The sequence below is a fragment of the Anser cygnoides genome, chromosome Z (assembly GCF_040182565.1).
Source record: "Anser cygnoides isolate HZ-2024a breed goose chromosome Z, Taihu_goose_T2T_genome, whole genome shotgun sequence".
NCBI classification, from domain to species: domain Eukaryota; kingdom Metazoa; phylum Chordata; class Aves; order Anseriformes; family Anatidae; genus Anser; species Anser cygnoides.
In genome coordinates, this window is record NC_089912.1 from 61,644,911 (window position 1) to 61,659,523 (window position 14,613).

At 53.0% G+C, this 14,613-nt stretch overlaps 1 protein-coding gene and 1 long non-coding RNA gene across 5 annotated transcripts in view; one reads left to right on the top strand and one right to left on the bottom strand.

Moving 5' to 3' along the window:
• Window positions 1-2,086: 2,086 nt before the first annotated feature.
• LOC136788913 (uncharacterized) lies at window positions 2,087-5,356 on the bottom strand. The gene is made up of 3 exons (XR_010827469.1): window positions 5,243-5,356; window positions 3,581-3,653; window positions 2,087-2,748 (listed from the first exon to the last, which is right to left on the bottom strand). It is a non-coding gene; the product is annotated as an uncharacterized lncRNA (long non-coding RNA).
• Window positions 4,908-14,613, top strand: part of NEDD4L (NEDD4 like E3 ubiquitin protein ligase) — a 154,624-nt gene continuing 144,918 nt past the window's right edge. For 2 of the 4 annotated variants that reach the window (XM_066987812.1, XM_066987813.1), the window contains exon 1: window positions 4,908-5,370. In XM_066987812.1, the coding sequence (XP_066843913.1) occupies window positions 5,323-5,370 (48 nt within the window). In that variant the 5' untranslated portion in view covers window positions 4,908-5,322. The remainder of the gene's footprint in view (window positions 5,371-14,613) is intronic. The other 2 variants (XM_066987814.1, XM_066987815.1) reach the window with 2 other exon arrangements.

A 14,613-nucleotide genomic window follows, 5' to 3' on the forward strand; every position in this document is an offset into this window, starting at 1 on the left:
TCAAAAGCTCCTGTTTCTCTCTGCTGGGGATAAAAGGATCCTAGAGTGACTAGGTCAGATGATTTCCATCCCTGTGTCCACAGGAAATGAAACTCTGGAGACAAGGAGCAATAAAACACAGAGATGGTGTGACTGAAAAGTAAAATCTGCTTACTTCATTAAATCTGCTACAGCTGCTTTAAAACTGCAGAATATGTCATGAACTTCCCATTAATGTTTCCTCATTAATAAGAAACCTAAAAGCTAAGAGAAAAAAAAAGTTTTCTAAAATTGTATTGTACTGAAATTGTTATAACTTTAATTGGAAATAATTCACTTCAAGCACAATGGGGCTGTAAGCTTTCTCACACTGGAGGAATTCACAGCTCGAAGACTGTGATAAATACTAATACCAAGTATTGTTAATTCATTGTCGGTAAAGCAGAAAAATTACCTAGAAGGGGATAAGACCAATATTGGTACAAAAGTTAGAGTACAGTTTTATATTTCAATGTGAGCTAAAAATGAAACAAAAATATATTTCTGATATAAATGAATGTCGATGGTGCAATGCAGAAAATAAATAAAAAAAAGAGCAGTATGTTACAAAACATGCATTGAGAGCGTAGGGAAGAAAGTCATTGAAAGAGATAGGGAGGAGGTGCATTCCCTGGTAAGTGAGCACTTAACTTCTGATTGCATTCCTCTTTTAATCTTTTGCATATGTTCTGAGGAAGAGATGTAAAATATTTGCTTGAGATTTGGGAGGGGTCTGGTACATTGGGACAGAGCGAGCTCCATGAGCAGGGTTTTAAGAATACACGCTTCTTAAAGCAAAAAAATAGCTAAAATTAGTGGTACGAGAATTAAGACATTGTCTCCCACTTCTGCCAACCTGTTATTTATACAAATGAGCTTGTGTTGGAACTAGTCTAGATCTTAAGTAACAGCTACATACCTTAAAGGAGTTTTCTTCTCCCTGTCCCTGCAGTTTGATATATCTTGGAGGACATGTATGTTTTGAAGGCTGAAGCAAATTTATTTCTCCCACGGGTTTGAACTCGATGGACACCATCCAGTTTCAAAGAGGAGGGTGCAGAGCCAAGTTTAAGAAGCCAGGTGGGGCTCAGACTAAGAAGCAGTGCGCGAGCTTGGCGGATTTTGCTCAGCAGGACTCTTAACGTCACGTGGCAACCCAGGTTTTGAACTGGAGCTGGCTCAGGTCTGAACAACTTCCATGTGCGTGCCCAGCAAGGAGCTACTGAGAAAACGTCTCTTGGTGTTCTGTCTCTGGAAAATCTGGTACGTCTCTTCAGGGCAGTATAGTCCTTTTTTCTTACATCTTAGATAATTATGATAATGCCATGACTTTCGTGACGCATGGGAAAAACAAACAAAAAGCCCACATTGGTAGAAGTAGTTTCTTGTATTTTCTTGCTCTACCACCCTCCAAAGTGGACGGACTGATGGCAAAAAATTGGTCTGTGCTCAGTTATTTTTGTGGCTTTTATTGCCTTATGAGGGAATTAAAAGCCAAAGGACTGTGGGCCCACGTAGGAAAGCAGATAAAGCATTTTCCTTTTTTTTCTACAGACATGTATGGGCATTATTCGGATAATTAGTACAAATAAAAGAATGGGGAGGCAAGAGCATACGTACATTAAAGGGCCAAAAGAAAATTTTATATTTGTCTGTTTAATCAGTCTGGGGTACATCGCTGCTGGAGGACATTATGAGGAAGCGGTCAGAGAGATTTAGGAAAGGATTAGGCATTCGTGTGAACGGGGGTAGCTGCTGTTACGCCGATGAGGTTAAAGGACTTGGGAGGGACACGGCCCCCCCAGCCCAAGGCCAGGAGCTGATGGGCAGCTGGAGTCAGAAGGAGCCTCCTCTGCCTCTTTGGGGCAGTGCTGGGCATCTGCCTGAGGCCGCTCTGAGGGGTCCGAGCAGTCTCCAGCCTGACAAGACGCCGGCCTGCCCTGGGACCTGCACTCCTCGCCTTACATCCTTCGGGACAGACCTGCAAGTGCTGCGTCCTTACTGCTCCCTGCTACAGCTGGCCTTACCCAGCTGCGTGAAGCTTCAATGTTGATTCAGAATTGTCAACCATAATATATATTTAATCTATTTTTACTCTGAGAATTCTAAATAATTAATGGGTCTTTGTTATGTAAAGAGGCCAGCTATAAATCATCTGAGCTGCACCTAGAGGTTTTTGATGTCTGCTCTCTCAAATGAATTACATCTCTTCAGGGCCATCTCTCATTCTAAATAAAATTCCGCAGAGGAATTATGCTTCTAATCTTCATAAGCAAATAAACAAGTAATCTCCATCGCAGATTTGATACTAAAGCTCTGCAATCCAATAAGGTTGATGTGGTAATGGCAGAGCACTCATTTTCTGCTCTGTCATCAGAGATCCTTTCATTCAGCTGTGTGTACGTATTTTTCCCTTGGGGGGACCTGTTGATGGGAGCGCTATCTGATTTTACAAAAACACCGGTGTAAATGCTGGAACGCATGAGTGGAAAGACATCGCTGTGGTTTCTGAGGCCAGCGGGTGGCCTGGTAGCGCACACGTGCCTGGATCACGTGCTGCAGAAAGGATTCGCATTCAGAGATGTCCGCATATCACCGGCTTCGGATCCCTTCACTGAATTACTGTCACCTATTTGCCTTCCGTTCTGCACTTGAGAAGTACAGCGTTCCTGGCAGGCCAGCCAGGTTCTCCAGTTTCCAGTTACAGCTAACGGCCTCAGCTGCTGATACCTGAAGATGGGGGCATGCAAAGAACTGCGATTAATTTACAAAACTGACTACAGAAAAGCATTTCAAGGAATCCTGAAATCAGAGGGTTTGAGAGCTCCAAGTATCCCATGCGCTCTCCCAGAGCCAGCCCTGTAGATGATTCGGACTCATTTTACCTGCGCCTTGTGGTCAGAGCCCCAGGGACGGGGCAGGGCCTGTAGAATGGCAAATGGGGCTGGGAGTTCCTCACCTAACGAGAAGAGAAGAAGTGGCCTTTGGGGAAAAAGCCTGGAGTGACTCATGCTCCTGCTCAGAGCCCTGAAGCTGTTGTGCAAAGAGCTAAAACAAGGTAGCCGAAGAGAAGGACATAATAAATTTCAGAGTAATAAACCTGAAATTTGTGGAGGATTTATCTTGGCATCAGAACTGTTGAATGGATCAGGTGCCCAGGTGTTCCCGTGGACCTGACAATTTGAGGGGACGCCTTCACAGATCCTCCTGCAGAGGGGAAACCGAAGACGTTTCAGAGCATGATGCCGAGGAAGACCCTGCCCAGAGGTGTCAGCGTTAGCTGCCTGAGACGGAGTTTATGGGCAGCAGACATTCATGCGAGTACAAAGGCTAATGACCTCATAGGCCGTACTTTAACAGCCTGCCGATTTTGCTCGTGTGCACTGTTGTCTGGGCATAGGTCAAACCCTTCCTTCCCCAGGAAGAGCTTTTGTAAAGGCTGGAGGAAAATTTCTGGCTGACGGACTGCTTGTGGAATCTCTCCAAAAAAAGTATCTCCCGTTTCCCCTTCCCCCCGGCTCCCTGGAGCAGAACACAGGTGCGAGATGATGGCTGAACATACAGAGGCAGTTAGCTGAACGCTCCTCCAGAAGTTTTGCTTGCCAGTGGCCGTTCTACCCTTTGCTCTGGGAACACTGTAAAGGGAAAACAGTTACAGGCTGAACACGGTCTCTTTGTGTGAGTGACGGACAGTTTCAGGGACTACTGTCCCCCAGTTATTTGCCACGTCCCTCCCGCTGGACATCCCCAGCGCCACGCTAGAGTTTGCTGAACAGGAGACACGAGCTACGGGAGGTAAGCCAGGCTGCTGTGCGGGCACAGCTGGGACCCTGACGCATTCACACAAGCTGCTGGTGGTTTTAGTTCGTGTTACCGCACCGGGCCGCGTAGCAGAGCTGGCTGCGGCCAGCCGTGCCCCGTGCTGATGGGGGCTGCCACAGGCCTCGTCGAGGGCAGCCCTGCTCCGGGGGTGGCGGCTCGAGATTCTCCCCGTGCCGCTGGCTCCACGCAGCTTTATTCCCGCGCTGCGTACTCCGATGTAAACGTAGAAATCGGTTGTTGCCTTGTGAAAGCATAAATGGTTTGAGAACAGCTTTCACGTAAACTGTAGCTCATTAGGCTCTACTTAAGTACTAGCATCTTGCCAAAAGATAGCAGACGGATAATAAAGGTGAGAGTAGCACGGGTGGGGCATGGCTGGCAGGGGACTACAGACAATTAAGGAAGGAGCAGAAATCAAATAAGGAAGTAATTTAGAGCTGAAGCGTGCCTTGATTTTGTTCAGAAGTAACCCGGCTGCAAATGCCCAGAGTATTTTGCTTTCTTAAAGGACACAGTCTAGAACGATGGAAAGCTGACAGGGAATAACAGCCGCCGCGTGAGGGGCCTGCGGACGCCTTTTGCTTTTCTCTCGCTGCCCCTGTGGCGGCTGTTATTTATTAGGGAAAAATAAATAAATAAATAAATCAAAGCTGCGAGCGAGAGCCGTGAGCTCAGGGCCCGGGCAAGTCCCACCTCCACCCCCAGCCCCAACCCCAGCCCCTCCGCCCGGCAGGGAGCCCCCGCCTGCCGCCTGCCCGGCGGCTCCACCCTCGCAGCCCGGACCCCCAAGAACCAGGGACCCCCCCGGCGGCGAGGGAAGCCCCGCCAGGCCCCGCAGCCCCGGCCCCGCAGCCCCAGGCCCCGCAGCCCCAGGCCCCGCAGCCCCGGCCGCCGCCGGGGGGCGCCCGCTCCCCGCTCCCGGGCCCCGGCGGGTGGGGGCGCGGGCGGGGGGCGCTGCCGGGAGCCCCGCGCGGGCCGCGCCGCCCCCGCGCCTTTGTGCGGCTCCTCGGCCTCCCGCCCCGCCCCGCCCCGCCGCGAATCGGCCCGGCCCGGCCCGGCGGGGCTCGGCCGCCCCCAACAACCGCCGCCGCCATTGGGCCCGCGCGGCCCTTTCCCCGCCCCAGAGGGCCGCCGCCGGGGCTGCCCGGCGCGGAGCGGGCTTCCTGCGGCCCCCAGCCCCAGCCCGGGCGGTAGCGGTGCGGTGCGGTGCGGGCCCCAGCGCCGCCCCCGAGCGGCGGCGCCCAGCGCCGCCCCCGGCCCCTTCCCGCCGGCGCTCGGCTCCGCTGCCGCCTTCCGCCGCCCGCGGGCGAGCAGCAGCAGCAGCAGCGGCGGCAGCAGCAGCAGGAGAAAGAGGAGGAGGAGGAGGAGGAGGAGGGCGGCGGCGGCTCCGGCTCCTCCTCACCTGGGCCGGGGCGGCGGAGCCCCCGGGCGCGGACTGCGCGGAGCTGCGGCCGAGCGGGGCGCCCCCCCCGCGGCGGCTCCATGGCGACCGCGGCGGTGGAGCCGGTCTACGGGCTGTCCGAGGAGGAGGTGGGTGCGGGCACGGCCGCGGGGACGGGGCGGGGGCCGGGGCCGGGGCCGGGGGGGTGCCGGTGCCCCCCGGGGGTGGCCGCCCCCGCGCCCCACCTGCGGGCCCGGCCCGGCCGCGCGGGCCCCGGGCGAAGGTCGAGGGTCGGTCCGGGAGGGCGCCCCGGGAGCGGCCGGGAGGGCGGCTCGGCTCGGCTCGGCTCGGCTCGGCCCCCCGCCGCCGGCAGCACCCCCGGGCGGCGCCCCCCGGCAGGTGCGCGCGGAACAAAGGGCCGGGGCCCCAGCCCGGCTCCCCGGCGGTGCGCGGGGGGCTCCGTTCCCGGCGGGCGGTGCGAGGCCCGAGCCGTGCCGCTGCTGCCGTGCCGGTGCCCGCTGCGCGCGGTCGGTGCCCAGCTCGCGCTTCTCCGGGAGGGAACGCCGAGAGCTGTCACGGCGTCAGCCGGCCCGAAGGGCTGCCCGCCCGTCCTTGGTGCTGCGGGAGGGACTGGGCGTGAAAGAAACATCCCGGCTGCGGGAGCTGCCAGACCGCTTCGTTTCCTATTCCATCCGAGCTGCGCCGAGGCTGGGTGATCGTACCGTTTAATTCCGATCGGAAGGAAGGCTCTTTGCCTCGAGTGGGTGTTTCGTGCGGGGAGGGAGCTGGTTAGTGTGGCTGTTGTTGGTTTATAAAGCTGCGAGAGCAACCTGATTTAAACGCTCTGTGTGTGTGCGAGGGTAGGGAGAAGAGAGGGCATCACGAGAGGCTCAGGTGCTTGAGACAGCAAGCACGGAACTGGAGGACAATCTCCTTTCTCCCCAGTTTGTTTCGGTAAGCCTTCATGCAAGAACAAGTCTGCTTCAGCACAGCCGTGGCTCCAGGAATCCCCAGAACAATTCAGTCTGGTTTCCTCCCCCTCTTGGCCCCCATTTCTCAGAGCCACCAGGTCGGTGCCGCCGATCCCCCAGATAACGGGGACCCACTGCGGCGTGCCCTGCGATGTGCTGCCGGCCTGCTGGGGGGCTTCGGTGAGCCGGAGGGGCAGCCAGCAGAGCTGGGCTGGCCGCGCTGATGCGGAATCCCCAAGCAATTTGTAGGGGTTGTATGCATTTATGGTTTGGAGTGCATTAGCAGGTTTTATCCATCAGGAAAATGGAAACCTGTGGGCAAAGCTGCCGTGTTCCAAATAGGTGGCTGAGAACAGAACACTCGAGTCTGGCGGCTGCTTTTGTTGTGCGTGTGCTCGCTGATGCCTTTTGTCCCTGCCTCCTTCCCCGGCATATGCTGGTGCTTGTGCAGAACGCTGAGGAGAAATGCACCAGGGGAGAGCTGCGCTGCGTGCAGGTGTGCAGCCTGTGCAGCCTCACCACCCGGCCTCGCCTCCCGGGCGGACGGGATCTGAAGGGGGCGAGAGCCGCCGCTGCCGTGCTCCTTGTGTCCCCGGGGGGTCGGGGGGCCTGGCCTGCCCGTGGTGCTGCGGTACAGCCGTCCAGGTGGGGGGAGGCTTCTGTCCCTCCTCTGGAAAACAGCGGCTTACAGAAGGCGGCCTTTGGTCTCCCTGCGATGCCCCATGGTGGTCCTATATCACGAATGTAGCGGTGACCGTAGAAGTCACCTTATTTTTAGGGACAGTGGACCGATTATAAATTTTCTGTGCTGCTGTAGAATCGTGACCGTGCTGGACAGAATAGAGCAGCGGTAATCTAAAAATACGAGAAGAGACTGCAAATGGAAATAGGTGGAAGAAAAGGAAAAAGGGACAGGGTGAGGAACTGCACGGAGAAGAACAGAGGCAGCACTGTGCAGCCCGATCGGCTTTGGCTTGAACACCCCACCTGGCTAAAGCATTGTCAGGGCTTCGGTAAGCACGAGGGGAAAGGAAAGCACCGAGGGAGGGGAATCTCCCTGGGGAAACCAGCTGTAAGCTTCATGAAGGTAAATCTGGAGAGCGGTTGAGAAAGGCAGGAATGTTTACAGTTCCGTTGTGTGTTGGCTTCAGGGGACCACGACTTCCCATTAGCGTTGGCTTGTACTCGACGTGTCTTTTTGGTTTTGACAAGCAAAGTCTCTGTGCTAGTCTTGGGAGGCCAGATCACATCTAGAGACGTATAGGCTATTAATTTTTCTTTATTCCTTGGTGTTTAGAGGCTCAGTGGTTTAGGGCGTTAGTGAATTACAAATGACAAGCCGACCATTGCATTTGTCTACTGACAGACTCCACTTTTCTTTAAATGGTGTCTTCCTAGAACTGCATCCCTGGAAATATGAATTGCACAAATTTTAGATTAACTTAATGGTTAAAATTCCCTGTAAATCAGATTTGCTTCTACAAATTTTTCATTTTGTGGGTGCCACGGCCCTGGCCCAGGCTGCCCAGAGAGGGGCTGGGGGCTGCTCGGGAAGGTCTCCAGCAGCCGCCTGCACGTGGGGCTGGGCACCCTGCTCAGGGCCCTGCTGGGCTGGCCGTTAGGGCAAGATGCCCCCCAGAGGTCCTGTTGCCACCCTCAGCCTCTGTGGTTCTGTGGAGCGGTGTTCACATGATCCACTGGAAGCTTAGGTGCCCTCACGCAGTCTTTAAACACCAGTATATTTGAAAGTTATGCTGCTTAGGAGCTGAAAATGTTTTTGTTTCTGCGTAGAGCACTGCTGCTCTTAACCTGAGCTGTGTATGCATCGCACGCGCCTGGTCTGTGGAGTTGCCGTCAGCTGGGTGCTCCTGGTGCTAGCAATGACAGGTCTTCAGTGCCGGCCTCGGGAGCCGAGCGGCGGGGAGCAGGGCTCGCAGCAGCACAACTCACAGCAGCGGTTTTCCCCAGCTTCTAGCTAAGGGAGTTCCTGAAACGCTGAACACGTCAGGGCCGCTGATTTGGGGAATTACAAGATTAATCCCATGAACTTAATTCAGGTTTTAGCCTTTTCTTTTATCTGTAAAGAAGAAAGGAGATAATATGTCCCTTAGGGAAGTTTCTGGAGTCACCGAATAGAGCGCGGCCCAAGGTAACCTGAAGTTTGTCACAAGCGTTCCCTTCCTGCTTCTCACAGTGCTTGGGCAGAGGAAAAACTTGCAGCTTCTTGTACCCTATTTTGTTGAATAAACTTGTGTCCTTAGAAAAAGAACTTTGAAAAAACAGTATTTCTTCATTGCAACTGTTGCACTTGTTAGAGTTTGCGTGCTGTTTGTATTCATCTGCCCTCTTCCTGCCTTTATCTATTTCAGGATAAAGGCAAAGAGGTCCATACGGGACTCTGCTCTCTACAATTCCACCAGTCCTCTGCTTTCAAGTTCAGTTCAACTCCTATGACTTTTGATTGAATATACTGAAAAGAAAAACTTCCTATGGAGATTGTTTTCTGTCACGCGTTAGAAGCTGTGGAAGAGGAGCTTACTTGTGTGAAAATTATCCCGATTCTTGAGGTCGTTGCATATGCCGTATAAGAAGTAGGTCGGGTTATAGCCACTGCTGCTTGATCTCTTCTCGTCTTTGTTCTCACGTGCTGTATTGGGCACACCAAGGAATGAAGCCCGAAGAACTTCAGGATCTCAAGAGCCTCCTCGGCCCTCTGTTGAGATTAAAACCAGTGAGGCATTGTTTTAGCACATACGCGTAAAAACAGTTTTCAGGTGTGAAGGAAGCGCAGCCTCTACATGAGATGGGTTTCTTTAAAGTCTAGGTTTTTCTGTACTATCCAATATCAGGGTACAGGATAAAACTAAGACTTGCCAAAATGATGCCATGGTAAAGTACAGTTTGGGCCACGAGGTGAGCAACGAACATGGCTGCAGTACAATGGAGAAACAGCCTCTTGGTGCGCAGTGTTTCACAATGAGGCACGTGGGAAGCTGGCTTTTGTCTGGTCTTTGTGTTCCTGGTGGGTTTGTTGCCCTGCAGAGATCTCCCTCGGGGGTGTCTTTCCCCCCGTACTTGAATGTCCTGTTAGTGACGTTCATCCACGTGTGTTGCAGCCCCGTCCCTGAGACGAGGCTGTGAAGGAAGGCTTCAGAAGGAGGGTGTTATTGCGCTGGTTACTGATTAACGATTTATTACCGAGGAAAAAAGGCTCAGTGTTTTTCCCCACTTGACTCAATGACATAGCGGAGCTCAGTGGTGCGTTTCTCCATGTTGCACTCTAAGCAAGCCGTACGGTTTTGAAATAAGCGCGATGAGGAGTTGCTGGGGGAAGCATCCGCGTCCTAGAAGATCGTAATGTTTCCTGATGTATGCTACAACTGTCTGAGGATGCTCCTGCTGCTCACCCTGCTTCAGCGCTGCAGTTGTGCAGCTGGAGCTTTTTCGAGCTCAGGCTGTCAGCAGCGGGCCCCTGGAGGGGCAGGAGCGTGCCGAGTGGCTTCAAGCTGTATCGCCTCGCGGGGCGGCGCCCGGTGCCGGAGGGCAGCAGCAGGGGCAGCAGCACGGTGCTGCTGGGATGGCCGCGGTGAGGTCGGATGGCGCCGGGCGTTGCTGAGGCCCGGGGGAAGCGGCGTGCGGGCGGCAGCGGAGCGTCGTCCGGGGCTGCCGAACCCCAGCGCGAAGCTGGGAGGTGGGCGAGCAGCACCGGGGCTTCCCCTGCCCCGTGCGGCATCGTCCGGCTCCCCCAGCTCAGGCTCAGAGCATGGCCGCCGTGGGGCAGGATCAGTGGGAGTTCCCGAGGCACGCTTGTAGTTAGCTGTGCTGTGGGTTCTCTGTGCACCTCTGGGCTCCACAGTGCGAAAGGGCTGTTAAGGTCCGGGAAAGCACCCGGAGGAGGGCAACAAGGCTGGCAGCGGGGCTGGAAGGCACGCCTGAGGAGAGGCACAAGTCCCCTGGGCTGCCCGGGCTGGAGAGGTGACCCCGAGGAGGGAAGCGCGGAGGCAGGCACCGGCCTCTGCTCCCTGGGAACTGCTGGCGGGACACACGGGAATGGCCCGAGCTGCGCCGGGGAGGTTTGGGCTGGGCGTTAGGAAAATTTCCTTACCGTGAGGGGGTCGGACACTGGCACAGGCTTCCCAGCGAGGTGCTTGAGGCCCCGAGGCTGTCAGTGTTTGAGGCAATCGGGCAGCGCCCTCACTAACTCGCTGTAGTGTTGGGTTAGCCCTGAAGGGCTCGGGCAGCCGGACTGGGTGATCTGCGCAGCTCCCTTCCAACTGAGCTGTTCCGTCTGGGAACGCAGACCTCTTAAAAATAGAGGCCTGTTGTTTCTGCTCTGAATATTCTGCTTATATAAAAGCATAACTTTTTCATCGGAGTGAGGAAGGACCTCTTTTGGTCGCAGCAGAGGCGCAGCATCTAGGCAATAAGCGATTCAGAATGTTACTTTTTTTTTTTATTGACTTTGTAAATGGAAAAAACTCCTGAATTGGTTTTATAGATTCTAAGTGCATTGGCTTCCCAGAGATAGCATGTAAAACTTCAAACGATGATTAAAAAGTCCAGATGAGGTAGCATTTCATAATTGAAAGGCCTTGCATGTGTACTCGCAGTGGCATAACAACAAAATTAATAGGTTGTGGTTCTCCTTGGTAGGTCGATAGATTTGGGATTTTTATAAAAGCTTGCATTTTAAGCTTGCTTTTAAGGAGTTTTCAGCATATTTTGGCCATTATTACTGATGCTAAGTACGTTCCTAGCTTTAATAACGTAAGATTAATGTACAGATGTTCAAGGTGGTTTGTGCTCAGAGGAGGGTCTGGGGGTGCGGAGCAACCTTAGCACGCGCGGTCAGGCCACCTCACGGCACCTCACGGCACCTCACGGCACCGCACCTCATGGCACCTCACGGCACGGCACCTCACGCACCACCTCATGGCACCTCACTGCACCTCACGGCACCTCACGGCACGGCACCTCACAGCACAGCACCGCACGGCACCTCACGGCACCGCACCGCACCGCACCCGGCACCGCACCTCACGGCACCTCACGGCACCGCACCTCACGGCACCTCACGGCACCTCACGGCACCGCACCGCACCTCACGGCACCTCACGGCACCGCACCGCACCGCACCGCACCGTGCCGGCGTCCTGCGGGCGGCCGGGCCGCGCTCCTGAGCCCTGGTGGCAGGGAGGGCCGAGAAGCTCCCGGGTGCCCTTGTTTCGCAGCCTGGCGATGGGGGCCGGCCGTTGGAGGGCACTGTGTAGTGCTAAATGTAAACCCGGTGTTGCCGTAGGCTTCTGCCATTTTCCTGGGGAGCGAGTAGGGGCTGGGAGCCCCGCAGCTGTGGAGGCGCTCGCCGGACAGCGGGAGGCCTTTCTGCTGCAGCAGTCGGCTCAGTCGTACAGGCACAGCTGTTCTGGGAGCTGTCTGGTGAATATCTAACAGGATTCCTTTCCGTTTTGAAAACACAACCAGGCGTAATGTGAGTGCCAAGTGAACTTAGCTGTCAGTAGGGACGAAACTGAATATTTTAGGATGTTACGGGCTGAAAGAGCGCACCGCTGCAGCCTCTGGGTTGCGGTTGCATCTTCAGATGATGGGAGGTTCAATGGCTGTAACACTTACCCTTTCTAAGCCAAACACAGCTTGTGATGCAAGGCAGACCGTCTCCACAGGTGCTGTGTCAGAGACTGTGGGGCTTGGTGCTGTTATCTTTATTCATTTGCACGTGCGGGTAATGCTGCGCGAAGCCGAATGAGGTGTCTGCCATGGGGGCTATGTGAAGCAGCTGTGCACTAGTGCTGCAAGAGCTACGGTAGGTACAGCCTCTTCGGTAGCTAACTAGCAGGGTTAAATATGATTTCGGCTGAGTCAGCCTGAACCAACAGCCTTTTTTAGTCCTAGGAGATTATATGGGGCCAAGACCTCTTGCTTAATTAAACTCTGTGGCGTATGAACTGGGGCTTTTCTGGAAGCTGGAAATCTCTAGGCCTTTTAGTAACAGTGAGGGTTGGATTATTGCTAACAGCTTAGGTCAATAAAAAGTCAGCTGCAATATCAGTGCAGCAGTGTCTTGATTTATCAGTTTTGTAAATGCTGGTGTCAGTGAGCAGAGAAAATCTCACTAACTTTCCTGAATGCCTTCATCTTTCACATTTTTTGCTACTTCCCCTTAAAACGCTCATTTTAATTGTGTTGAATAAGAGGGGTTTTACTTAGCAGTAAAAGAAATGGTACTAGGCAGCTCCATCCCTTTTTAAAAGAAATTAAGAGTAATCTTGTGCACGCTCTGATTTTCAGTTGAGCTCGGTAAGCGTGTGAATGGCAGGCTGAATGACTTCGCCGTGCGCACCAGGAGAAAGGAATGCAGTTCTGCTGCTGGTGTGCTCGGCTCAGCATTTGAGCTGCTGCCATTTCATTATTAAAATCTGCACGGGGTTTTACCTTCAGCTGGGTTTAGATCTGCAGCTTTCAGAAGTACTTAACCTGCTGTCATGCCAACTTTTTCCAGCATGGGGTTCTTAAAAATAACTGCTGAGCTCCAAATGCTGGAGCGCTCTCTTCTCCCACTCCCCTGTCTTTTTCCCTCCCAAAAAGAAGGAAGAACACCTTATGAAAGAGATCGTTTTTGCACAAAAGATCAGTGATTTTTCTAGTAATTCATTATAAAATAAGAGATGTGGTTAAATTGCACAGGTCTTAAATCCAACTGCAGTTAAAATAGTTTAAAAAACAATCCACAAACTTGATTCTTTGAATGTATTTTAAAAATCTCTCTGCGTCTTCCAGATGATGTCTTGACTGGGCAACAAACTGTATATTTGTAATTGTGCTTTTTTTTTTTCCTCCCTCGTTTCCTTTAACTTAAATTCCTGTGCGCTGGCAGGATGTAGATATTTGTCAGAATCCTGATTTCCAGGAATTAACAACCTTGCATAATCAGAAGAAATATCTACAATTCTGAGAACGCTGGCAGGAATAACTCCACGAATGAGTTGTGCTTAGCTATTACGCTATAGTACCTTATTTTTGTGCCTAACTGCTTGGCTTAGGGTTGTTGTATTGGTGTCATGCCAACTCAGGATAGGTTTTCTTTTTCTAATACTGTTTACCCACTGCAGAGTAACAGAACTGTGCAGAATGGAGCACAACCACGCTGTCATCTCTCCTTTGGTGGTTTCCAGTTTTGAATAATCCTGTCTTGAGACTGGAAGTGCAGTAATATAATTTGTGCTTTAATGTGTTTGGGTTTAATTGAAAATAGTTCGAAGTCTTACTCTTTCTAAGCATCTTTGTGCGGCCTATTGTACTGCGTACGCCTGCGGTAACTGCCTTGGCTGGGGACAGCGCAGGGTCTGGCCTCTGCCCAGGGACACCAGGCCTGAGACCCTGGGAGCGCTGCCTCGGAGGCCTTGGTGCCCGTGCGCACGTAAGGCGGTCATCGCAGTTCAAGAGGCGCTGCTCTGTTCTGTTCCCCTACCCCTGTGGGGGGAGGACTGCGGTGGTGGTGAAGCTTTTCAGAGGGAGAAGCAGCATTTTACCTTCCAGTGATGAGGTGATCTGGAAGATAAACAGCAGGGAGGAAGGTTTCTGGGGTACGTTCAGGGGAGGAGAGCCAAAGGATTTGTTTCTGTGCTCTGCCTGCAGTTCTCCTGCTCTATTTATCTGGTTCCTCTGTTGTCAGCTTTCGGAATAAAAATGTTTAACTTTCTCATCATTAAGAAATCAGAATGGGGACATTTCTTCCCATTCTCCCTATTCTTTTCTGCTGAACACTAGCCAGGCTGTATTTCTTTCTTGGTTTTGGTGTGTCTATGGGAAATTTAGCATCGCTTCTTCTGTTAAACAGAAGTAGAGACACTTCACTCAAACTTTTTGTCTATTTGAACAAATGCCATCTTTTTCCCCAAAATTTCATGACCAATAAAAAAAAAAGCTGCATGAAGATGAACAAAGCTGACTTCCCTCTATAAATGGATGGCCCCGCTTTCTTGATTTTGAACCCAGAGACACAGATCCTGTGTCTGAAAGGTCCTTGAGCCCTAAGTCCCTGGAAGCCAGGAGGTTTCCTGCTTGGTGGCAGGGAGGTGACCAGGTGATCCCAACATGCTGCGTGCCGAGTGGAAGAAGATAGTGTCCTCAGGGTTTAGCATGGAAGGGAAGTGTCGGGTTTTGCCATGGGAAGGAAGAGGCCAGGCTGAGGGCACCCGTGATGGACAAGCCCAGGTACCTGGAAATGAAGCTGGCTTCCAGCTGAAGAGGTTCTGATCTGGTTCTTCCTTTTCTTAATCAACAAATTGGTCTGGGGAAAATGCAGGAGTGCAATAGACCAGTTTAGTCTGTAGTTAGGTGAGCACCAGGTCTGCCAGAAGGGAAGATGCAGGGCAGCGGTGGCCAGCAGGAGAAGGAGAAAGG